General features: G+C 35.1%; 5 protein-coding genes across 9 annotated transcripts; 3 read left to right on the top strand and 2 right to left on the bottom strand.

Annotated features, from left to right (window-relative positions):
* The first annotated feature begins 1888 nt into the window (after positions 1-1888).
* Positions 1889-2329, top strand: LOC142554341 (secreted RxLR effector protein 161-like). Its single transcript, XM_075665016.1, has 2 exons — positions 1889-1892; positions 2013-2329. Exons 1-2 carry the CDS (start codon positions 1889-1891, stop codon positions 2327-2329), a joined length of 321 nt encoding a protein of 106 aa, XP_075521131.1.
* Positions 2330-3141: 812 nt separating this feature from the next.
* Positions 3142-4910, top strand: LOC142553346 (large ribosomal subunit protein eL32z-like). Of its 3 annotated transcripts, none has more exons than XM_075663533.1 (4): positions 3142-3189; positions 3684-3778; positions 4323-4504; positions 4613-4910. In XM_075663533.1, the coding sequence occupies exons 2-4, from the start codon at positions 3689-3691 to the stop codon at positions 4740-4742; spliced, it is 402 nt and encodes a 133-aa protein (XP_075519648.1). In that variant the 5' UTR covers positions 3142-3189; positions 3684-3688; the 3' UTR covers positions 4743-4910. The 3 variants fall into 3 exon arrangements, with proteins under 3 accessions (XP_075519648.1, XP_075519649.1, XP_075519650.1); XM_075663534.1 differs by having other exon boundaries at positions 3153-3189; positions 3687-3778; XM_075663535.1 differs by lacking the exon at positions 3142-3189 and adding an exon at positions 3200-3220.
* A 2360-nt stretch (positions 4911-7270) lies between these two features.
* LOC142553345 (serine/threonine-protein kinase OXI1-like) lies at positions 7271-8794 on the bottom strand. The gene is made up of 2 exons (XM_075663532.1): positions 8258-8794; positions 7271-8182 (listed from the first exon to the last, which is right to left on the bottom strand). The coding sequence occupies exons 1-2, from the start codon at positions 8662-8664 to the stop codon at positions 7333-7335; spliced, it is 1257 nt and encodes a 418-aa protein (XP_075519647.1). The 5' UTR covers positions 8665-8794; the 3' UTR covers positions 7271-7332.
* A 5619-nt stretch (positions 8795-14413) lies between these two features.
* On the top strand, positions 14414-20989 carry LOC142553344 (E3 ubiquitin-protein ligase CHIP). Of its 2 annotated transcripts, XM_075663531.1 has the most exons (9): positions 14414-14640; positions 14774-14889; positions 14994-15061; positions 15188-15251; positions 15970-16041; positions 20026-20159; positions 20286-20439; positions 20509-20619; positions 20706-20989. In XM_075663531.1, exons 2-9 carry the CDS (start codon positions 14788-14790, stop codon positions 20829-20831), a joined length of 831 nt encoding a protein of 276 aa, XP_075519646.1. In that variant the 5' UTR covers positions 14414-14640; positions 14774-14787; the 3' UTR covers positions 20832-20989. The 2 variants fall into 2 exon arrangements, with proteins under 2 accessions (XP_075519646.1, XP_075519645.1); XM_075663530.1 differs by having other exon boundaries at positions 14417-14889.
* A 1485-nt stretch (positions 20990-22474) lies between these two features.
* LOC142553342 (U-box domain-containing protein 9-like) lies at positions 22475-24619 on the bottom strand. 2 transcript variants are annotated; one of them, XM_075663527.1, is made up of 3 exons: positions 24092-24230; positions 23804-23867; positions 22475-23717 (listed from the first exon to the last, which is right to left on the bottom strand). In XM_075663527.1, exon 3 carries the CDS (start codon positions 23601-23603, stop codon positions 22632-22634), a length of 972 nt encoding a protein of 323 aa, XP_075519642.1. In that variant the 5' UTR covers positions 23604-23717; positions 23804-23867; positions 24092-24230; the 3' UTR covers positions 22475-22631. The 2 variants fall into 2 exon arrangements, with proteins under 2 accessions (XP_075519642.1, XP_075519641.1); XM_075663526.1 differs by lacking the exon at positions 23804-23867 and having other exon boundaries at positions 24092-24619.
* Between the last annotated feature and the right edge of the window lie 1337 nt (positions 24620-25956).

Raw genomic sequence — 25956 nt, 5'->3', positions numbered from 1 at the left:
AGTTGTATACCTTCAAGATGCATAATTCGAGATCGATTGAAGATCGTGTGAATGAGTTTAACAAGATCACACTGGACCTGGAAAATATCGATATCAAGATCGATGTTGAAGATCAAGCTCTGTTGCTACTTTATATTACATACTTTTGATGTTTGGGGGCCATCCAAAACACTTACACATGTGGATGCCAGGACTTCATCACGTTTATTGATGACTTCTCAAGGAAAGTATGGCTCTACACTAAGCATAAAAATGAGGCAAGACAGAAGTTCATTGAATGGAAAACATTGGTGGAAAATCAGACAGGGAAAATGATTAAAAGATTGAGGACCAATAATGGATTAGAGTTTGTGGAAAAGGAATTCACCGAATTATGTAAGAAGCATGGAATTGCTAGACAACTTACAGTGGGGCATACTCCCCAACAGAATGGATTGGCCAAGCACATGAATAGGACTCTATTGGAGAGAGTGAGATGCATGCTTTCTAGTGCCAAGTTGCCAATGAGTTTCTGTGGAGAAGCTGTTAATACTACAACCTATCTAATCAATAGGTATTCCTCTACTGCCTTAGATCTTAAAACACCTACGGAAGTCTGGTCTGGAAGACAAGCAACCTATTAACACCTCAAAATTCTCGACTGCATATATACATGTGAATGAAGGAAAGTTAAAACCAATGGCAAAAAAGGTAATTTTCTTAAGTTACCCTGATGGGGTAAAAGGTTATAGAATTTGGCTTCGAGATAGAGTTTCGAGAAAATATGTGATAAGTAGGGACATCACATTCAATGAAAATGATATCATAAAGACCATTCCAGCTCTAATGAGCTCACTGCATTGCAAAGGAATAATAAGAATGACATTCATCCTAAGGTGGAGCCTACTGAATCATCATTGGAATTTGAACAGACAAACCAAGATTAACCAAATGAACAAAAAATTGAGGTAAAACATAATGAAAACAATCTTGATGATTATGTACTGTCAAGGGATCGAGAAAGAAGAGATATAAGACGTCCAGCAAGGTTTGGTTATGCTGATTTAATAGCATATGCCTTGAATGTGGCTGAGGATGTCTGTGGAGATGAACAAAGGACCTATGAAGAAGCCATAAGGTGTCAAGATAGGGCACACTGGAAATCTGCTATGGAGGAAAAATTAACTTCTTTGCACAAAAACCAAACTTGGAAATTGGTGGATTTGCCAAAGGGACAAAAGTTAGTCGGCTGTAGTTGGATTTTCAAGAAAAAAGAGGGAATCCCTGGTGTTGAGAAACCAAGATTCAAAGCTTGGCTGGTTGCAAGGGGGTTCACGCAAAAAGAAGGAGTGGATTTTCCTGAAATCTTCTCTCCGGTTGTTAAACACACCTCTATAAGAATCGTGTGGTCCCTAGTAACATCACAAGACTTGGAATTATAAAACAAATGGATGTGAGGACAACCTTCCTACATGGTAATCTTGATGAAACTATCTACATGAAGCAACCTCAAGGTCATGTGATATCAAGAATGGAAGAAATAGTATGTTTACTCAAGAGATCCTTCTATGGATTAAAGCAATCCCCTCGACAATGGTATAAACCTTTTGACAACTTCATGATTGAAAATTCTTTTGCTAGAAGCAAGTATGATAGTTGTGTTTATTTTAAGAGGACACCGAGTGGATGCAAGTTGTTCTTACTACCTTGCCTCGATGATATGTTAATGGCTTGTAAAGACATGAAGGAAATTCTGAAACTAAAGAAGCAGCTAAGTAATGAGTTCGAAATGAAGGACTTATGACCTGGAAAGAAAATTTTAGGCATTCAAATTAAAAGGGATAGGCACAACAAGAAGATGTACCTGTCACAAAGTGAATATATACAGAAAGTGTTGGAAAGGTTTCGAATGGGTAAGTCAAGGGGAGTCACAACTCCTTTGGCAACTCATTTCAGGTTTTCCAGTGATCAATGTCCAAAAACACCAGATGAGCGTGAACTTATTATGAGAATTTCATAGTTTAATGCAGCAGGGAGTCTCATGTACGCAATGGTCTGCACAAGACCTGACCTTGATCATGCTTCAAGCATTGTTAGCAGATTTATGTCAAAACCTGGAAAAATGCATTGGGAGACTGTGAAATGGGTGATGAGATATCTTAAAGGTTCAGTAAATCAATTCTTAGTGTATGGTGAAGGACAAACCACCACTGGAAATGAGTTGATGGGATACGTAGATGCTGACTATGCAGGAGACCTTGACAAGAGGAGATCATTTTCTGGTTATACATTCATTTTGTATGGAAATCTGAGTATATTGCTATCACTGAAGCTGCAAAGGTATGGTTGAAAGCATTGATTGGAGAGTTACTAAGTGATAAAACGGATGTAGCTCTGTTCAGTGAAAGCCAAAGTGCTTTGCACTTGACCAGAAATTTGATGAAGTAATAGCTGGTGATATAGTATGTTATTACTTTGAATTTGGATCGGTCAAATTATTAGATACAAAATTATAATATTACCTTTTGTATTTTGATTGATTTATTTTAAAAAAATTTTCGTATTATCTTAAATCATACTCGAATATTTTAACGAACACAATATTACTTATCTAAACGAACACAACTAGGAAGGAATGGATCACAGAAATTGACTACTCACTCGGGCTTCAATTAGAAGCACAAATTTATTAAAGACAGCTTTTGTCGTAAGCTTTCTTTCGGACGTCGAAACAAATTTATTTTATTTTATTTTATTCGAGATTTTTGTGGTGGATCCTATTATTGCGCAACAACTATTAATTAATTGTCGAAAAAAAAAATCAGCAACAACGTGAAATTTGTCGCCATTTGCATGTAATGACTGATGGACGCGTGACCAAATCGAAAGTGGACCTTACGTATCGTGAAGGTGACGTCGTAACTCCATCACTCAATCGTCAGCCTGGGCTACTAATATCATGCCTTTTATTTTTTTTCATGAGAACTAATTATTATTGTGTCATGGGCCGAGATGTGGGTTTCAATGTTTCATCTTATGGATTGGGCTAAGATGTGAAGAATTCGAACATCTTTCGTGGTTTTATGGGCTGACTGAATATTTTAGCCCAATTGTGAAAATTTTATAATGAATCCATCCAGTATAAAACCTTCCAACCCTATGTTGAATTTTTCATACCTTGCAGAGTCCCAGCCGCTGCGTTGCCACCAGGTTCGAATCGAATCCTTCCTTTCGTTAACAAGTACGCATTTGAACTTCTTCATTTATTTTTACTGTAATTACCTGTCCTGATTCTGTTCTTTGTCGATTTGTTCGCTTTCCGTTCTTGGAAGTGAAATCTTTTCGTTTGTAATAACGAGGGACTATGACGAGTCAAGTGTGTACACTTTGGTAGCTGGTTTTGTTCATTTATATGGTGGAGAAAAAATTTAGTTTATATTTTTGTGAAAATGAATTCCCCGTGTGTGTTTTACATAAACTAGATTTATGCAAGCGGCTTGTTTTTGGATATGGATTGATTTTATTCAAACTCAAGCTGCGATTTAGCATCTTTCTACCTGGAAATGCATTTTTTACGGTCAATTTGTTCAGTGTTGTGTCTTGTATTATCTTGTGCCAGTATGTTCATTCCGATAATTTTCGAGGATTGTGGAATAGGGTTCTGTATTCAAATTTGTGGTTTAAAACTAAATGTTACCTTTTAGAAGATATGGCTGTCCCGTTGCTGAGCAAGAAGATTATTAAGAAGCGTGTCAAGAAGTTCAAGAGGCACCAGAGTGACCGATTTGTGTCTGTGAAGGTCATTTTTTGCTCTAATCCGCTCATACTGTTTTTCTTATTTTCTCAATATAATGAATCTATACTTGAATCTCTCATGAAAATTTGAGATTAATATGCGATTGGAATTTGCGAACTTCTTTTGTAGCTTTACTTGTGGCCACTTACTTTGATGTGTTGTGGCAATGCTGGTTAGTTAACTGATGAAAAGGTTTAGCGACTTTTTCATGTTTTGAAACTGCCTGATTTCTCGTTTCATAATGCCTTCTCCATTTTTACCATTAAATGTCTTTGTTTTTCTCAATCTGTGTTTACTTGTGCCAAGCATCTGGGGTGCTGTGGCTGAATTCTCCTACTCCAGATTCTAGATGAATTTTTCTTCTAAATCAATCATGATTGTTGGCATTGACATTCGATAGTTGTTTCAGTTATGTTTTAGGGTCACTTGAATTTTGGATTTGTTGATCAATATTTTAGAGTTTTCATCTTCGATTTTTTTTAAATCAAACATGTTTGTGGCTTCTGTATTTATCTTGTTCTGAGTTATGATTTTTGTTTGGGGACAGACAAACTGGCGCAGGCCCAAGGGTATCGATTCCCGTGTTAGAAGAAAGTTTAAAGGATGCACCCTGATGCCAAATATTGGTTATGGCTCAGACAAGAAGACTCGCCACTATCTTCCAAATGGATTTAAGAAGTTTCTTGTGCACAATGTCAAAGAACTGGAAGTTCTGATGATGCACAACAGGTTTGTAATATTTCACAGGCCTTTGTACTTCCTTTTTCGCTGAACCATCTTCATTACTTGCTCCAAATTTTGTGCTTATCGACTCTTTACTCAATGTTGTTTTATCAGGACATATTGTGCTGAGATTGCTCACAATATTTCTACAAAGAAAAGAAAAGAAATCGTGGAACGGGCGGCTCAGTTGGACATTGTTGTGACCAACAAATTGGCTAGGTTGCGCAGCCAGGAGGATGAGTAAGAAGTCAGTATTGTTGTTTATCTTTTCTTATGCTGTCATTACCAAGTAGCAATCAACATATATAGAGTTGCAATTTTCATTGGGAAATTTTTGTTTGGAATTAATAGTTCTGCATTTTCATGTATGACATTCTTATCTCATGTAGACTTGCGATGATATTTTCTCTTACGTTTTGTCGTGCTACATTTACTTTGTTTTTACCTCATATTAGCTAGTTTCTATTTTTAATGGGTTAACATGGTTTCACCATCTGAATGCCACCAATCACCCTAGCACTTAAAGTGGTCTGACCCAAATCTGTGCATTACCAACGAAGTTTCGTTTCTAGATTCTTGAACTCCCTCGTCTTCAGCACCTTCAAAATTTGAAATTTCAATCAAACCTTTAAGGGGTCAGCTGAATTTGTTTGGTTTTTCATGTCATCCTTCGTGTTGGTGAACATCAACAATCTTGATGGTTTCTACTTTCTGAGACAAAGTTTCTTGCCTAACCCCTGCCGTCGCAATCAGTTTTCTTGGAGAAAGATGACGCTTTTAAGTAGTAAATGGTATAAATAAACTTTTTCTTCATGTTATCCTGTTAAAATTCTCAAATTTGTTAGTATTTTTAACGATACATATTTTAAAATTCTCAAATTTGTTGGTATTTTTAACGATACATATTTTACAGTCCAACATATGTATATATTTTTTTAGTTAACATTCCAAAAGTTTTGGATGCTATTCAAAACATAATTCAAAGAGAAAATTATTTCAAACCTAATGAGATTTACATTGTTTAAGGTGATGGATTTGAAATTTGTGGATCTTAATTATAGTTTTATTGTTGGTAATGATATGATAGTTTAAATTTTAAATTCATATTCTATTTATACAAATATAATTGATTTCAAATTAATATTATATAAATATCTAACGAGGAGATATGAAATTTTATGATTTTACATTTCAAAAATTTTTTACAATTTATTTAAAATTCATTAATTCCAATGCAAGAAGAAACAATCAATTGTTGTAACAAATTCTTAGCCATAAACGAAAACACGTTTTATGAACGAAATAATTATCAAATTGCGGTCGAGTTTATATTTGATATCGTAGTTTTTCTTAAAACGTACGGTAAAAAAAATCTTGATGAACAGAGCAAGTCCACTCATGAGATGAATTCGAAAGTTGAATTAAAGAGACACGGAGAACATAAGAGTTTATATAATATTTGGTTGGGGGAGTTGGAAAAACCGGAAATAATAAATATAAAAATTTTAAGACAAATTTGTGCGAGACGGTTTCACGGGTCGTATTTTGTGAGACGGATCTCTTTTTTGGGTCATCCATGAAAAAATATTACTTTTTATCTAAGAATATTACTTTTTATTGTGAATATCGGTTGAGTTGACTCGTTTTATCTAAGAATATTACTTTTTATTGTGAATATCGGTTGAGTTGACTCGTTTTAGAGATAAAGATTCGTGAGTTGTCTCACAAGAGACCTACTCAAATTCTAATTAACTAGATCAATGTTGATGATATGAAAATGAGTTGACGATATTAATAACAGAACTATTTCCAAATTTGAGCCAAACCCGAGACGAAAGAATAACTAGCATTATTATCCTTTTGCGTCAAATGGTATAAAGAAAAAAGGATAGCATTTTGGTTTATAGTCTCGATTTGCATCCCATCTTTAGGGGGAAAAACAAAAACAGAAACAGAGAACTTTCAAGTTAACCCAAAGGCATACGTAGTAATACGTTCGAAACGAAAAAAGACACGTGATTGAAGAGATCCTAGTTAACAAGTAAACTGAACCAGTTTGTGAATGATACTTAAATATACAAAGAAATGTAGTTTTATTTATCGAGTGTTTCGTACTTAGCTTATTATTTTGTTTAATTCTGTGTATTCTATATAATTAACAACAGCACTATAATGTAGCTAGGAACCTATAGATTAATTGATAACTGGTCCTCTGATGTGAAATACATGTGCTTGGGTTGCAATAGTTTTGATACTCTAACCGCAAGATTTGGTAAAAAAAAAAATTTATAGGTCAATTAATTTAAAATTTTAATCAGTGAGTTGTTCTAAATTGATGAAAAGTGGTTAGACTCTAACCTCATCCTACTTAAATGTGATGCTAACCATTGTCATTTGAGTAAGTTTCTTGTGAGACGGTCTCACGAATCTTTATCTGTGAGACGAATCAACCCTACCGATATCACAATAAAAAGTTACCATATAAAAGTAATGTTTTTTCATGGATGACTCAAATAAGAGATATGTCTCACAAAATACGACTCGTGAGACCGTCTCACACAAATTTTGGCTTACCGTTTCTAATCTTTGTAGATTCGCAACCACCACCATGTGAGCCTAGAAAATCCTATTCGCGTGGCAATGCTACACCTTGGAAGAAGTTATCTCAGGCAACAACATTCAACATTAAGTGATTTGGGTGGAAATGTTGATTAACTTATTTGATATTAGAGTTTGATACGAGATATCGAATTCGCGAATGTATAACGTGGATAGTTTGATTGAATTACTTATTTTTATACATGCTAATAATAAGTTAACCCTTTTTGTAAAAATTAAAAAACAAGAAAATTGTCATGTTGGATTTGGGTGGGATGATTGTTGACCCACATATCTCTGTTCTGATTTTCTTCATCGGATTTTTGGTCATTCTCCTTTGATGCGAACACTCTTTGGACGTAGGACTCCACGTCAAGTTTCTCATGTCCTTCACTGCTGCCGTCTACCTCCGTTGATTCAGGTATAAACGGCGGTCTGGGAATATCAACGATTGAGTCCCAATCGACGGCCTTGAAGAAATCGTGGCCCTTGATTTCACCGACGGAGATCCTCTTCCTCGGGTCTTTCTCTAGCAGTTTTCCAATCAAGTCCCTTAACGGAGTCAATCCCCCCGTTAAGTCCGGTTGCTTGGTTATAATTCGGTAAAATGTTTCCTTCCGATTAAGTCCTCGAAACGGCGTGGTACCGTAGAGCATCTCGTAGAGCACGACACCTAAGCACCACCAGTCGACGGAGAAATCGTGGCCGTCGCCACGTATGATCTCCGGTGCCACGTACTCCTCCGTGCCGACGAAGGAATTGGATTTCTCCGTTGAATCGGATTCGGAGCTGGTTGAGTTAGCTCCGAGGGTGGCGGAATGTTTCGGGGAGATTTCGGGATCGCGACGGTTAAAGGGAAGACAGAATCTTTTTTTCTTCCTGGACGGCTTAATATGGGGCTCTGGTTTGGTGATGATTGGACTGGTTTGTGCAGACTTTGATGGGAGTTTTGTCGAGAGATCGAAATCCACGAGCATTAGATGTCCGTTTTCCTGAATCATCACGTTTTCTGGTTTCAAATCTCTGTAAACAATGCCTAGTCCGTGGAGATACTCCAATCCCAACACCAACTCTGCTGCGTAAAACCTGAAAATCGAACAAATTACAAACAATCGTTGGAAAATGCTGAAATGAAGCTGGAAAATAGAAGTGATCAGTTACCTGATGATATCATCGGAGAACATTCTTTCAGTTTGCTTTTTCCTTAAATAATTGAGATCACGGCCGGGACAGTAATCAACGGCATATCCGACGATCTTATCAGTTGCCAAAACGCCATGAAGCTTGGGCAAGAGTGGATGATTGAAAGATCCTAACACATCTCTCTCAAACCAAATTCTTCTGTAATCATCGCCACGACCACTGCTACTTCCGGCGGTGGTTTTGTGATGTTTCTTTTTCTCGATTGAAGATCTGGAGATTGCTTTGAGGGCAAGCAATTTCCCGTCCCCTGGTGTTTGAACGAGGAAAACCACACCTTTGGCACCGCGGCCGAGGGCAGAAATAATATTCAGGCTGTTTAAATTCAGAGAGAATGTCGTACCGTCGTGGTGATCGCCGCCGTGCATGGCGGAGTAAGCTGGCGGAAATAAGGATCCTGTGCAAACAGGAATATTAATGCGGCGAAGAAAGTAGAGGTACTATTTTTAATAGTTGTGCTCTACGTTCTAACCCTTAAATTTATAGTTAGCGGCCCCGGTCAGCCTTTTAATTTCACACCCAAAATATATTTTATTATATCATTATTCAAATGAAAAAAATAATAGTAATTTTCAAAAAAAAAAAATGACAAAGTCTAAACTTTATATTTGATTTTTCTTTTTAATAATTTTCGTGTAAAAAAATTTCAAACTAATGTGTTTATGAAAAAGAGCAGGTATCTTTTACAATCGTCTATGGATTCATATTTGTGATATGAGTATATCTGATTCATATATACAATGAATAATAATATTAACATAAAAATAATATATTTTACTCATATATATACAATATATTTTTGACAATAATAATAATAATTTTCATTCAAATTATCATATATTGTAAAATATTTTTTCAAAAATAATAATAATTTAAACATAAACAATAATATTTTTTCATACATAGTCACAAAATTGACATTGAGACTGTCGGTTTATTTCATCCTATCCATGTGGGCATTGCCTCCATGATAGGATGAATGACCAAGATTTGTCCATGCATATATAGGACCCACTTTTTTTTTTGAAATTGTATGTGTGGCAAGATCTTACCCATTGAAATGAAGTAAGGATAGTGTTCATATAGGTAGGATCTCATAAACCGAGACTCTCATGGAATTTTTGTGTCAGAAAAAATCTGATAAAAATTTATTTACGTGAACTCACTAGGTAACATTTGTTTTAACCTGACATTGAAGATTAAATTCCTTTTGTCCATTCATAATTTATTGCCAACCCAGTGGATTATTAAAAAAAATTAATTTGTTTTTCATTATAATTTTCAAAATTATTAAAATAGCTTCAATACTAATTAATTATAGTAAACAAATTCGTAATTGTAAACAATTTCACATCACACGACAAGAAAAATGAGATGTTTGAGTACGTCAATTTTTAATTATTTGAAACATAATCTGACTTAATATTAAAATGTCAAAGCCTCGATAAATTTATTATTTTAGAAAACTGATTTGATTTTGGGGTACCTTCTAGAAATCCTCGCAAAATTGACTGTTATATAAAAACATATTATTATTATTTATTTTTGAACTACGTGTCAATTTCTGAATACGTGGAGATTTTTTTCTTTAAATTTTTTTAATATATTTATTAACGTGATTCAATCGTGTTTATAAAACGATGTGAATTTAGTTTATTTGTTTCCTAATAAAGTGTGTAGATTTTTTTAGCTCGACAAAATCTATATTTCTATATCTATATATATACAAATATATAGATATAGAAATATAAAAGTACTATATTTTCAATAAATATAAAATATTATAAAAATCAGTGTTAGTCATATCCGCGTTCCAATACTAGGAAAGGTGCTTTTGACTTTTTATGCGAACTGTAATTCTCGACTTTCGTGTATAGTATGTAAGTTTGTGTTTAATATTATTATCGTAAAAATTTGTGTGAAAAGATCTCATGTGTCAGTTTTGTGATACGAATATATTTGTGAAAAGATGTTTTTTAAGTTGAAAATATTACATTTATTGTAAATATGGCAAGAGATGACATGTCTCACAAATTAATCGTCTAACAATAAACATACTCATTATTATTATATATGTACTCGCTCGGATATCATCATAACTCATTAATAAAATTTTGATGATAATACAAGCTACGAGTTGTATGACTTTTTTTAAAAGGGATATAAGTTATATGATTTGAACTTATGACCTATTACTGTAATATCGAAAAGCACGTAATTTGCCACTTCATTATTTAATTGATCAGAATAAATATTGATGTTATTGAAATTATTCCAAAAGAAAAGTCACTAGGGAAATTCCTGAGATTTAGTCATCTATATATTACGAGGAAGTCTGTCGTACGAACGTCCCACGAACCTATATCTATGAGATCGATCAATCTGACTCATATCTATCATTAAAATAATACGTTTGACATAAAAAATAATATTTTTTATGAATTAATTAAGATTCTCAAACAATAATAAATTCTTTGATTCAATAGTATGAAATATTGTTTAGGAAATAACGTTATTTTATTATTGTTTAGGAAAGAACATTTCTTAATTTTTTTTTTAAATTTTGGGAATTAACGACGGTTTTTGGTTAAACCGTCGCAAATAGCAATGGTTAAAAAAAGTTACCGCAACTTCTAAATCCCAAAACAATTAAGATTTCCAAACAATAATAAATTTTTTGATTCAATAGTATGAAATATTGTTTGGGAAATAAAGTTATTTTATTATTGTTTAGGAAAGAACATTTCTTAAATTTTTTTTAAATTTTTGGGAATTAGCGACGGTGTTTGGTAAAACCGTCGCAATGCCTCGTTTAGTTTCATAAACAATTTAAGATTGAGACAAAATTTTAAAAAAAAAATTAAGAATACATAAATTTTAAATTACACAATAATTGAGAAAAAAAAAATATTTAAGCTCTTAAGATTGAGTGATGGGGCTAAACTCCAGAATTGAAACAGAATTGGGCTTCCAAAACTGAAAGCCATTGATTTAGCCCCACTTGAAAGCTCGTAACCAACCTGCCAAGTTTTCACATTCAATGATCATAGATGTAGAACATGATAAATGCATCTCTTAATTTGCAGAAAAGATAATTTACTCACTCAGATCCAACTTTAATTTTTTACCAAATATTGTCTTTAACAAGTCTTTGATTTGATTGGCTTCGGTTCGGTTCGGTTCGGCTCGGCTCGGCTCGGCTCTGGATGCTGGAGTTGTATGAGCCTACAAAAATGAAGATAAATTAGAGGAAGTTTGATTTGTTTTTCGATGTAGTATATCCGATGCTTAAGTCAGTTAATGTTCAGGAGATGTGAGAAACAAAATACAAGTGATAAAAAAAGATATTGTATTGTGAATGCATTAACAGGAGAAAATACATAGAAATTTATAGCAAATATTGAGTAAGTTACCTTGTATAACTGGGCTCTTGATAAGGGGATTCCCCAAATATGAGTTCAATTTCTCGTACCAATACTTAGTGATAGAGTGTCACAATTTCTTGTCGAGTTATGTTTGCTGGGTTGACTTAATTTGCAAGTGTTTGTGGGGTTCCCATCATGTTCATTCTTTGGGACTTCGGAGGGACATAAAAAAAGCTGCGAGTGTTTCCCAATCACCTTATCAGTTCATAAGGTAGAACAAACTACAGCCGAATTGGAACCTCTGAAAGTATGACCTGATTGAGTTTAACTCCATATTTTTTTCTTTAATAGATCGAGTTGGAGGTGTTATGTTCTTGAGGAATGCTGTTGCTTGTTTACCCGTCTCATGGACCTTTATGAAAGGAACATGCTTGATTTAAACAATAATTGTACAAGTACAATGCTTTTTAGCTTTTGATTTATTGCAGCTGATTGAACTCTCATGTTGCTTTTATTTGAGAATTGAGCAGTTGATGTTTCAGATTTGGCACGTACCTCTAACTTATATATATTTGGAGAAATCCTCTAGTGAAAGTTAGCTTCCTTGGAGTAACTGGTTCTTTGGTCAAGTATAAGTAGACCAGAGATTGTTACTTTATATGATTAATTTTCTGATATCTTTTATATCTCAAACTTTGTTATCCTGTAGGTTTATGGAGATGATGCATGCCTGTGCATTTTGGATACTCATCCTTTGAGTCTTGGGTAAGGTATTTTCTGTTAAAACAGTTTAAATTTCCCTTGGTCCTACATAATATCATTGCAGTCTTATTCTTATGTGCAAGGATGATTATTTATTCAATTATAAGTTTGGATTTACATGAAGCAATGTCATCATAATTTACAATTTCTGAGGCATGACATTTACTTCTAAAGATACTGGATAATGGTTGAACGAATTCATCTTGACGTTACTAATGTTTTTCTTCCTATTCAATGCCATTTATTCATGGATCTGAGGTTCATTTTATGTAGTGACTTTTGCATGTGTATTTTTGAGTATTTTTGCTGGTGGACAGCCTTCACTGTAGTTACTATGTTTGTTGCAAGAAGTGTACTTTGCCGAGAGTTTGCTGGGATACTTTGTTCTGAACTTGAGAATAAACTGTAGAGTAGGTTCCACCTCTGCTCAACCCTTTTAAGCACTTGTTGCCTTTAGCCCTTTTGTCTTTTCCTTACAAACCATAGAGTAGCATCCAATGAGAATGAAGAGTGAGAGTTTAAGAAAAAACATGAAGAGAATTCAAAGAAAGCTTTGTCTTACGCTTGAGAGCTTGAAGATCTACTTGATGGTTATGATGAGTTGACTTCTTGATTTAGGAAGTTTTTGGTGGTGGAGATTAACTTTTCAGTCTCTCCATAGTTACCAGCAAAAGCATTATCTGGAATGTGCTGCTATCTACAATTTCAGAGGTTCTAAATTGTTCTAGTCCTGGCAACTAGAGTGGCTCCATACCAGCGATCATGTTTTATATGCATGATACACACTTGTTTGTGCCCATTACATTCTACGAATTACAAAAAGTAGCGAAAATTTGAAAGAAAAAAAATCGCAGTTCCAGCTGCCAACACTATCATATTCTGCTGTTATAAATGTGTGAAAATGAGTAAATTAAACTTTTGAGTGTGATTTCTAGTCATTCACAACCCGAAATAACCTGAGCCACTGGAATTTGCAAGCAAGTTCCAAAGTTTATTAGCTTTACTTTAATATTTGTTTCCACACCCTTCTGGTTGCTAACACTGAGCCCGCTAATTCTACATTTGTGGTTCTTTAGTTTTTAATCACGTCGTCAAGCTTTACTTGTAACGCCCAAGATTTTCCGTGACAGCCCCCCTCAGAGTTGGTCTTTAAAATGACAGAGGTTTGAACTCTCACATAAATCCCATCATGTATCTGATTTCTGTTTCCTCGATGAATATAGGATATTATGAATTCTAGCTTTGAAATGACGAAGACCTACCAAACGAACTTTTTGCTCCTTCATTTCCTACAATGGTGCAATTCGGTTTGCAATAACATATAGTTTTTCTTGTATTTGATGGTGATATTATTATGGACTGTAAATGAGATCCGAGGTTGACCAGTTTTATCAGATACAAGTCAACCAAAGGGCAATTTTGTAAAATGGAGGAAATTATTTATAAAATCAGATGGCGAATATTTTAATTTAATTATCATATAAAAAAAACGAAGTAAATTATTGACCTTGAAGCTTTTAATTGGCTTGTGGCACTATTGGAAATATCGTGCTTTATTTGATGTACACGGAAAGTGGGACGACATTGCTTCCTTAAACGCGTAATTCTCCCCACTTATACCAATTCTTGTGCTGAATGTTAAATTTAGAGTCGGTGTTAAATATTTTATTTTATTTTAATGTATCGACGTACGTGTTTTGTGATACTTCAGTCTTTTTTATAATTAGTCCGATTTAACGAAAGATCATACTACAAATTGAAATTATTATATTTAAATATTAACGAGGAATCAAACTGTAATCTGAAATAATGAAATAAAAAGATAGAAAGAAACGATTGCAAAAGTGTGATTAAAATGAATAAATAAGACTAAAACATGTATGGACAACAGAAAAGAAACAAGAAATCCGACCATCAATGTCGTATTCCGCTTACGTTAAACAATTAAATACAGTGAACAGTGAAGAATTGAAAAGCCATAACGAAATCATAATTGGCTAATGGCACTGCCTCAGACATGGATGTAGATGGCCTGGCCATAGCAAAAATGGATTTTCATTAGCTTAAAGTTCTTCCAATCCAAATACAGCTTTGACGTGCTCTTCCGGTCTTCCACCATCGCAAGCGTACCTTCTCCGAATTTTCGAACACAATTTTCCCTGGTAATAGTAAAATCAATAAACTTCTGGATAAATCCATTCGTCTTTCTCCTTTACGGTCTGTTCTTCTTTGATTATTCAATTACTTGTAATTCAGACAGGAACCGCTTTGTACGTCTGCGTGTGCTTTTGCGCGTGGGTGTGTGTGTAGCGTTTTAAGTTCTGTTCATATATCTAAAAACTTGGTCAAGGGGTGAAGACGAAAATGTCATCGTTGGCGGCGAAACAGGCGGAGATACTCCGGAAAGACGGCAACGCGTGCTTCAAAAAAGATAGATTCGCCGCTGCCATTGATGCGTATACTGAGGTTCTTTAATTTTTATTTTTACGGGTTCATCAGATGTTGTGGATCGACAGATATTAAAGATTTCTGAAAAAGGTTGATTTTTTTCTGTCTCTTTTGGATTTTAGGCTATAACGTTGTGTCCTTACGTTCCGGTATATTGGACAAACCGGGCTCTGTGCCATCTCAAGAGAAAGTATGCGCGATCAGTGCATTTACTGAAAAGCTTTCCAACTGTTGTTTATTTCTTGGTATTTTTAAACGATTTTATCTGTTAAATTTATTGCCCTTATGTGGGATTTTGTGCGCATTTTGGGTATAGCAACTGGACGAGAGTGGAGGAGGATTGTAGGCAAGCAATTCAGCTTGATCATCATTCTGTTAAGGTCTGGTTTACTAAATAATTTGTCAAATCACGTTCCAGTTCTGTTTGTGTTTATTGAGTCGTATGTTATCTGCTACATTGGGATGTCTTGTATTCATTACTAGGTTTACAGTTTATACCAAGATTGCTAGTCCAGACATTCCCTGAGGTTCCCTATCTCATATTCTCATTATCAAGGCATTGCTAAGGGTGCAAGTCAATTGCCAAAAGTGCTCAACTATGTACTTTTGTTGTTTGGAGCAATAGTTTAAAAGATTCCAGCTGTATTTTAGGGGCAGATATAAAAAAAATTGATTTAAAGTTGTTTAATGATCATCGATAATCTTTATTTGATTTATCTAGTAGTTATTTTCGTTTATTAGTTTCTGTATATCGGTTGTGATATCGTGGGCAAACTTGAATAACAATATTATTGAATTTGTTCTCTCCCTCCTCTCTCTCTCTTCTTCTCCTGCGGCTTCTTTCCCTATTCTCTTCTCCCCAATTCTAAATCAACTTGTTGAATATAATTGAATTAACATGCATAACTGCTTGTTTTGATTACCTAAATTAATGCTGCCGCTGTGGACATCATATCATGAAGTATTCTATTCATGAAACCGTTCAAGATTTGTGATCGTGTTGTGGATTTTACGTGCATTTTTGTTTTCTGAGCATTTAAATATGAACTTTGGGATAACGGTCTCATGTTCTACTGACACCTGTATTTTTAATAACAGGGTCACTATATGCTCGGTCTTGCATTGCTACAAAAGAAAGAATATGCAGAAGGTGTCAAGGAATTGGAGAAGGTACTTGATTTTTACTTTTTCAGAAAAGTACGCACATGTGAAAAGTTTATTTTTGTAAATGAATGGACGCATGTGCATACGTCAAGAGTATCACATTCTTCTTGGTGGTACCATCATCTTTTGCCAAGTCCGATAGAATTCAAATAAAATATTTACTTGGATTTTGATCTTTGTTGTTAGGTCTAGTTGGAGATGATAGGTGGGATGGTTCGACCACTATCATAGCCAGTGAGATATATGCATTTGCTGGCAGCTTGGTTTTCATTATCTTTCAATTTTGTAAAATAAATGTAGATTTTAATGCTTAATACTGGTCCTAAGTGAATATCAAACTAATTTCTCAAACCTCAATCTTCTGAAAAACGTCATATTTGAAGACATTAAGGCAGTTGATGCCTTTTTCCCTGACCGCAAAAGAGGATTTTGTCCATTGCCCATCATGATATCTACCATTTTCCACCTGACATTACAACATTTACCAGCACATCACACACTTGAACTTTTCACTAGGATTTGTATCTGGGGATGTATCCAATTTATGGAAGTTGCATGATGTAATTGGTAAAGGTTATTTTTATCTAGACTCCTTAAGAGTGTGTTATATCTTCCGTGCTTCCCATTTTTCTTCTTGCATGTTATGAGAAATGAAGGAGTGTAATATGGAATCTGATTCATATCATTTATGTTAAGAATGTTCATTTGTATGATTTGATTGTGATTAGTTATATGAAAGATTTCCCTTCATATTTATGACAAGTTATTTCCACCCCTATAAAGGGATGGTAACTGAATCACAGATTAGAGATGAATAGAGTTTTAGCACAACGATAGCATTTTCTCGTAGATGTAGGACTTTTTGGTTGAACCATGAGTGATTTAACTGTCCACGTCTTTTTTTTTTTTTTACTATTTAAGGGACACGATCGTAAAAACTTTTTGTTATTGTTCGATTGAAGATGAAACATCTTGTCTGTGCTTCTCTGGTATCTGTCTCTCTGATATCAAATACAACATCCCACAATAAAACATTTTTCTGCTTCAAGCTGAACACTTCGATTCTGATTCTCATGTGTAACTTGAGGGACACTGTCAAATGAAATAATGTATTTTGGGAACAGATTTGATATAATTTAGATCCAGATTTTTTTATGTGATTTGATTTTGATCGTGTTCTAAATTAAGAGACATTAATTAAGTTCTAGTAAGCGTAATAATATATAAATCTTTATGGCAGAACCACACAACTCTTTTGTGACTATTTTCACTTCTTAAAATTCAAGAAAAGCAACATTTGCGTCTAAACCTCCAACCGGCTAGAGTGAGGCTATGAAACCTTTTTTAAAATTATGATACACACTGGAACATGAACTAATTTCTTGACTTTAATGACAAGTTAAAATGATATAATTTTGTAACCCTACTTTCATCTGCATCTATTGAGGTTTTGACTTATACTTTTTAGTCTCTTTCCATGGACTGCGTAATAAATGTCTGAATTTGGGTAGAACTCACTCACATTAGAAACCAATTACCCAGTCATCGTATTTAATTTCCCATTGCCAAAACTATTTATTTGATCACATTCACGGAGAAGGTTCTTGAGACCAATACATAATTTCTGTATAAATTTTTCCATTGGAACAGCTGTCTGCAAGCAATTGAAGTATGTTTCTTGCGATGCTTTTTTGTTATAAATGTCTTGAAACCAATATAGGCATCGATGCTTTCCTTTCCATGTTTGTGTTTATTAAGTTATTTTTTTACCATTATCACACGGTTTTGACTTTTGATACCTTCTCTGTTTCCATACATCTGTAGTATTAATTTAAACTTGCTCGATCATCCTGTAAACTATCTATGCTCAGATATGTACTTGGACCCCATGTTTGATGCATATGACTGGTGGTTGAGACCGAAGTTCTAAAATTCACTAAGCGTTAGTCGAGCACCACGCCAGCTCCTAGCCTAGGAGCTGCTAGACGGATTCCACGGTATTATCATAATAAGATGAAGTTTGGTGTGAGGGCAAGCCATCAAATCACATTTCTTGTTGGACTTTGGTTTATGGCCAATAAAAAATTTTATTTTCTTTTTTTAAAATAAATTAAAAGCCCAAAAACCTTTTTGAAAAATCCATAAAAAAGCCAAAAAATTTTGCGTAATTTTACGGGCACCTAGGGTCGCCTAGGCTGACTGGCTAGCACTTTTCGGTGTGGTCTCCCTGCGCCTGGCCGTCTAGGCTGAAAGTTAGAACACTGGTTGAGACCAAAGTTTTCGTATACATGGTATCACATCTGAATCATGTTCGTTCACCATATAATAGTCCTGGCAACATCGAAGTAGATCATAACATAATAGCTCCTCTGCCAACATGCTGGACCAATAAATGGATTTGGCAACAAAATAGCATTATTGTTGCGTTCGTATTTTATTCGATGTGGAATGACCTATATTAATAACCTCCTGAATTGTTTGTTTTGTTATTATTCGAATATATAGTGTGTCGTGAAGAAGGCACTTGTTGAATAAACCAAATCTATCCAATTTTTGTTGGTTATCTATGTCCTTGGTTATCTACAGTCTTTATCGAGGTTTGCTATTGAGCAAATTAATTTCATTAAATGCTAATTATTATTATTATTACAATTTTTTTTAATCAAGAACATGGCTTTGAAAATCTTTCAGCTGCCAGCGTGCTGCTCATTTGCATGCAGCTCACTACCAGAAATCTCCTGTGAGAGGCTTGTGGTTGTGATATTTATTTATTTTGCACTTATTTTTTGTTGTATTTGTTGGCTACTAATATCAAAATCATATAGGAACCGATTCTAATCCCCACCTATTCGAAATCTCCTCCTTTTCGGCCTCTAAAACTTCGCTCACGATGTACCTTAAAAAATTTTCTTCTTCGGTATCTCAACGCATCACCATTTTTTAAGAGTATCACATATCCAAAATAATATCAAGTGTTTGTGTCATGTGCGAGTATGAAGGTGTGAAATATGGAAAGTATGCATCTATCTTGCAGTTGATGGAGATCACATGTCTTATTGAAAAAGGATTTTAAATGATTTTCTATTTAAAATGAGTTTCTTCATGACAGATAGGCAATAATTGTGTAGTTTGTGCCATGGTGCAATTTTTTGGTTTTGGGCTGTGGCGTTGATGGATACATCCAGAGATCGTTGATTGTGATTGTGTATATATAAGGTAATAAGTGATTTTTACCCTATCCACTTCGAAGGATGTAAGGGCGGTGCTGGTGAAAGTTGGTGAATGTAATGACTTTGGTGGTTAGCTGTGTCAGCGCTAAATATTTTAGCATGTTTTAGCATTTAAGTGGCAGTCATATGCAGTTGGCATATGATGTCCAGCGGTAGTTTTGGTAGTGTTTGAGGATATATTGATCAGGAACTAAAATTAGAAATTACACCAAGAGGTAGGTTGATTAAAGCGTTTAGAACCACAATTTCTTCGAAATTTTCCAAATGCACAGGAGGGAAGGGGGATTGTCTTTTAAAGTGTGCCCAGGACGAACAATCCTTGTGATAGATTCCTGTATGGTGGTGCATGATCTCGTGATCGGTTCCTCGGATTTTTCTAGGCAAACTAAACTCCTTGTGTGCTTGCTGCCGTTACTACCTTTTACAAAGTAATTGTAAACCGATTTGATATGTTTGATATTCTTTACGTTACATACCTTTTTATGTGGTTCATAGTAATTGGATGCCAAAAGCTATTTTCCTTTTTGCGTGCTATATGGATAGTTTCAATGCTCTGGTTTAGTTGTACGGATATTAATCAGCAGTTGTCTCATGATCTCATCTTATTCATGCAATTGGTCCTGATAAATGTTTGGGATATCAGTATCTGGATGTGATTGTGGCATCTTCATATTGTAATGCTTTTTTATTAAAATAACACCTGAAGTTTGTGGTAGAGGATATTTTTTTTGAATTTTATGTTTTGTTTGATGTAACATAGGCGTTGGACCTTGGTAGGGGTGCAAACCCGAATGGATACATGGTAGAGGAGATATGGCAGGAGCTTGCAACAGCAAAGTACCTGACATGGGAACATGAATCCACCGAGCGTTCTTGGAAACTTCGAAACTTAAGGTAGTATTGCTCTCTTGTCTGTATGTCTTCTTTTTAAAACTCGTTTCACATTCATATTGTTCCCTTTTGCCTTCGGTGTTTTGAATTGCTTTCCTTGTGCTACACTGTTGAATTTCTTTGACTCAGAGAAGCATGTGTGGCAGCTCTGAAGCAGAAACAGTTCCTTGATGCTTCTGATACGGAAGGTTTTGTGGATGAAAATGCCAAGTCTAATCTAGATCAACTCGAAGCTCTAAGCAGCATATTTGACAAAGCTGCTGAAGACGACACTCCAGCTGAGGTAACCCAATGTTCCCCATGTCTGGCATGCTCCTCGCCCAACTCTTCTGAAACAGTTCTATTATTTCAGGTGCCAGATTATCTTTGTTGTAAAATTACTTTGGACATATTCCGTGATCCTGTGATTACTCCGTGCGGGATCACATATGAGAGAGCGGTGATCCTTGAACATCTGCTGAAGGTACATTTCTCATTTCTTTTCTTAGTTAATAGCGTCGATTGCCATATAAATTCATCGAATTAGCTTCCAACTCCATCCCCTCTTAGGTGGGAAAATTCGACCCCATCACCCGGGAACCACTTTATGCTTCTCAGCTTGTTCCAAATTTGGCCATAAAAGAAGCTGTAAGAGCATATCTGGAGAAGCATGGGTGGGCTTATAAGACGGATTAACGATTTTATTATTTGTTCGAGTTTTGAAAAAGCACATTAGAGCCAGCAGATAACCCTTCTTTGGAAATGTACATTATTTAAAATCAAATCTTGTACAGTGTTGTAGAAGACTTGCATCCCTTATAACATCATCCTTTTGAGTTATGCTGCATTATTTTTGTGTGTTCCGTTTGTTCGATTTAAATTGTTGTTGGACTTGTAATGTTTTGTTGTTCGAAAGTATTGTGTTTACCTAAGCTGTTTGAAAGTCTATGACAGTTGTTGACACTTGAAAATGTATAGTCAAATTGCAGATACTCGATAGAAGGATTCAAACAAGTGGAATTCGATAATAAATTTTTGTTGTTATTTTTGTTGTGAACTTTAGTCTTTGCATCTTACTTGCTTTTGAAATTGATGACACCCATCCATGTTTTCGTAGGGCTCGTTGAGAAACATGCTTTTAAGTGTTAGAAATATAGATGTCAAAATTGGTTGACTCCGTCCTGCTAATATAAATAAAAATTGGTTTGATGTGTTCTTCCAGTTAAATAAGTGAGTTGCGTTGAGTTGATAATTTCTCAATCCGTCCAAATGACGGGGTGTGCATAGCAGGCTGCCATGGGGTTGCAGACCTTCCCGTCCCGCTATCTCGTTTTGGAGTTTCTAGTTAGAATATTTGGAGTTGTCGGCAATCAAATAAAATACTCTGATCACAAACAGATGTATTGTTAAAAACATAGTGTGTGTGTGTAAAAGAATTAAAGATATCCAAATCGGTAAACCTTTGTTTATGTTGGACATAAAACCAAGATTCCTTGCCAGGGTAATGATAATAAGAAACAAGTAACAAAAATTGGGTCCATAGAGTTGACAAATAAAAGAAAAGGCACAATGGCAAAATTTGGAGTTTTTCATAGCTTTCGACTCATATTTTCATATTAGAAATAACATTTACTTAGAGTTGAATGTTCTCCCGCAATAACATAAACAGGACATTATCGTTTCAAGTGTCGTTTTAAAATATATACTTACTGCAAGATAAAATTTGATAAGTCTGGCAGCCCGTGGGATGGACCACAAAACATGAGAATATGGCCAAATTCTTTCTTCTTATAAACTTTCCAAAAACCAATCTGGAGTCACTCCTCCAATTATTAATCGCAACTTCGTTATGCTACGTGTTTGTTTTGGATTTGGATTCATCCCTCGAATACAAATCTCATCATTCAACATCAAAACAACTCCAACCATCAATAATGCAAAATTTCCAATAAAAAAAAGAGGAGAGAAAATGAGAGTCCATTAAAATAAAGAACCAAGTTGAAACTTTTCTTTATAATTGAGCACTTCGATTCTAGACACATTCCAGCGTATTGACAAGGTTTTAATGGACTACACCACTATCAAGAAGGAATAAAATAGTCGCAAAGTTCCGATAAAGTGGGATCTGATCGCTTTCTGATAAATCCAAACCAACTATTTAACGCTTTTTATATTTGATGATTTAATAAAACTTATTGAAAAGCAATTTGCTGAATTATTAAACCAAAGAAACAACCTATCACTGAAACCAAAACAATATCACTTCAACTAGAAACAAACCAATACACCTATGCATCAGCAAAATTTATAGATAAAGCATCCCACCGTATTATTCACAATAACCGCAAGCGAGCCGTAAAATTAAGATCAAACCCTTGTTCGGATAAAGAATATACATATACAAGGAAGTTTTGAAGCTTGAAAAACGACCAAAAGATACCTTAACTTTTATGATGGAGAATAATTTACAGGATACATCCTCGAAAACTTGATCAATCATGCCGTATGGGTAAGATGGACGGCCCTATTAAGTTTCTCGAGTATGCCACCAGCTTTTCTTTTCGCCCTCGAAGTTCCATTTTGAGCAAGCTGAGATATTGTACCGAACACATTCTCCTCATCCCTTATTTCTTTCCACTTGGAACGATCACTAAAACATATAGTATGTAGGATGGCGATGGAATTCTCCTTATTTCTACCGCAAGATGTCTCCCTAAGTACGCTGAGCAAGCATGGGACGGCCCCGAGTTTTCCCATATCCTCTATCGCTTTTTGATTGGTCGATAGCATAGCGAGGATGGAGAGCAACTCATCAACGTGCGTTCTACTCTTGATCTTTTCCAAGATTGCTCGTACCGCACCATCTCTCACGGCTCTCAACTTATTCTCATGAATGATGCATAGATTAAAAATGGCTGAAGCGGTGTCTCTCATAGCTAAGGAACACCCTTCATTTAATAGATCGATGAGAGGTTTCAAGGCACCCGATTTACCGATCAGCTCCTTGTTCGAGTCAAGGGCGGACAATGTGAAAAGGGCTGCAGCTGCATTGCTCCTTGTCTCGATTGTTCCAGACCTCAATGCATCCATAAGGAGAGGAATCACCACTGGCGTTTCGGCAACGAGCTTCTTGTTGTTGTCATGAATTGAGAGATTCAAAAGCGTGGTGATCAAATCTTCTTGGAGTTCCAAGTGAAAATCGGTTTGGAACTTGCTTTTGGAAAGTGGAGATAGCAACTGAGGTATGAAATCAACAGATTCACCGAAAAGGGCCCTGAAGGAAGGCATTTGTCTCGTCAACAATCGCAACTCTTTTGCGGCTTCTTTTTGTTTGGGTACTGTAGAAGACATTTTCCCCAGCAAAGAAATGAAATGGATTCGATCAGCTTCAGTCAACACCTCCTCATTAGTATACTGAACAGAGTCTGGCAATCTGAACCCATGATCCTTGCACCATTGTGCAGTCATTTCTCGGATCAAATGATTGGGCGTAAGTATAGTGTGTGAGAGTACTTGTTGAGTAACAGGACATGTCCGATTCCCAGATTTCAACCATTTTTGAATAAAGGGCCTATCATAAGTCTGCAAAATTCATTCGGAATATGTCAATGATAAAAGTAAAGAATAACTGGGAAGAAAGTGTATCAATAAGCTCCAAGAATTATCACCTATGGATCCCCCAAAAAGGAGAAGATTAAGAAAAGGATCTTCAGAAAACTGGAAAAAGGAGGACTGATCAAACAAAATATCAGCGCACAAAGAAAAAAACCAGCGGTACATATAGGAAGATTAACAAAAAGGGGTAAACTTGAGCAAGCAAAAAATTAAAGCACGAGCTCAGGCACAAACAGTCATCAAAATGAATATGTTCAACAGAATTCCGCACTTCCACATTTGCAATCATAAAAAAACCGTCGCGTTAAAAGTAAACTCACTCTTAAAGTAAGAGTAAAAACCTGTCCAGTGGCAATAATCACAGGATCTCTCATGAGTTCTTTCGAAAGCCGGCACTTAAACTCCTCCGGCACCGCCCCATGATCGAATCGTTGATAGTGAAGCTTCAAAAAAACGGATTTCTTCAATTTCAGCTCCTTCAAATCACAGAGCATTTGATGGGCTCTATCAATCGCCTCTAAATTAACATCATCCTCATCCACAATCGCCTTCACCAATTTCTGCAACTCTTTCTTTAATTCCATTGCCTTCGCCACCGTCGTCGGATCTCTCTCAAACACACCACTTTTCGCCATCTCCCAATTATACTCCGAGGAATGGGTTTGAAATCCAATTATCCCAAATATAATTTGATTTAGATTTCAGACACGGTGTGTGTCTTGTCCCAGTGAAGTAATGAACAAGAATCAAGGGAAAAGGTTGGAGTTGAGAATTACGTGTAGTGTGTGTGGTGCGTGTAAATGTAACATTGGGAATGGGCCCGCATAGCTACGCAGGCTGAGATCCATGGCGAGAGAGCTGGCAAGCTACGCGTAAGAGAAAGATCAAAGGCCTTTTCACTCCCTATTTTTTAACAAAATTATTTCTAATTTCCAATCATAATTATTTGTTTATTTAATGTCACGCTAGCTTTAAATTTTATTTCGAAAAAGTTCTATAATAAGATGGATCATCGATTTAATTTAGGCAAAAATTTGTGTGAGACAGTCTTACGAGTCGTATTTGTGAGACGGATCTCTTATTTGGGTTATTCATGAAAAAATATTATTTTTTTATTGTGAATATCAGTAGGATTGACCCGTCTCACAGATAAAGATATGTGAGACTGTCTCACAAGAAACCTACTCTTTAATTTATTGAATCTTATTTGAAAAATTAAAAAAAAAATATTAGAATATGTTTTGTTTTTTAAAAAAATTAATTTTATTTAATTTTAACAAATATAAATGTTGGGCATATTGGGGTCAGTCGCCCCCTGCAACTTTGCATGTGAGATGTGGATCGGATTGGATTATACATATGATTGATTGTGTTTTCATTACAAATAATTGAAATCATAAATTGGTTTTGAATTTGTTATATAAATATTATTGATTGCTGTACATTTGTACTCGTGGCATTAAGTCGTGAGTAGGTTTTTACTCTTATTAAACATAAAAATTTATGTGAAACGATCTCACAGGTCGTATTTTGTGAGACGAATCTCTTACTTGGGTATTCTAAGAAAAAATATTACTTTTTATGCTAATAGTATTACTTTTTATTGTTAATATAGGTAGGATTGACATATCTCATATATAAAGATTTATGAGACCGTCTTACAAAAGACCTACTCAAAAAACAAACACTGGTGCGTGCGATACGAGGTTGTGCTAATTAGCCCTCTAGCGAACTTACAAATTTGCGCACCTTGTTTTTTCCGACTTATTTTCAAATGTTCTGAAGGAAAGAGGAATAATTTTAATTTGTTTTATGAGAATTCGTAACGTTTGTAGAGGTTCGAATACAATTACTCATTGATTAGCGTATTTTGCTATGTCTTATCTTTCCTCGTTTACTTGGGGTGAAGGTATTATTTACCCATTTTTGTTGATAGATATAGCTCGTCATAATTTGTCTAATGTATATATTGGTTATGTTTTTTAAAAAAATTATTATTATTATAGCTTTTAATATATGTAAAGGATCATTCTACATTTTCAAATAACATCGTTACCCATTTTGGGCTCATGCATGTTTAGGCTCATTAAAAATTGAATGGATAAAGCCCAACCTTATTTACTTTGGCCCATTAAATGTTCTGTGGTTTTGTACTTCCATATCAATGAATTTAAAGAAAAAACTACAAGTAATCTGATCCAATCTC

This window comes from Primulina tabacum, chromosome 8 (genome assembly GCF_025594145.1).
Source record: "Primulina tabacum isolate GXHZ01 chromosome 8, ASM2559414v2, whole genome shotgun sequence".
NCBI lineage: Eukaryota > Viridiplantae > Streptophyta > Magnoliopsida > Lamiales > Gesneriaceae > Primulina > Primulina tabacum.
Note: the sequence above shows the minus strand (reverse complement) of the source record. Positions and strands in the feature narration are given on the sequence as shown.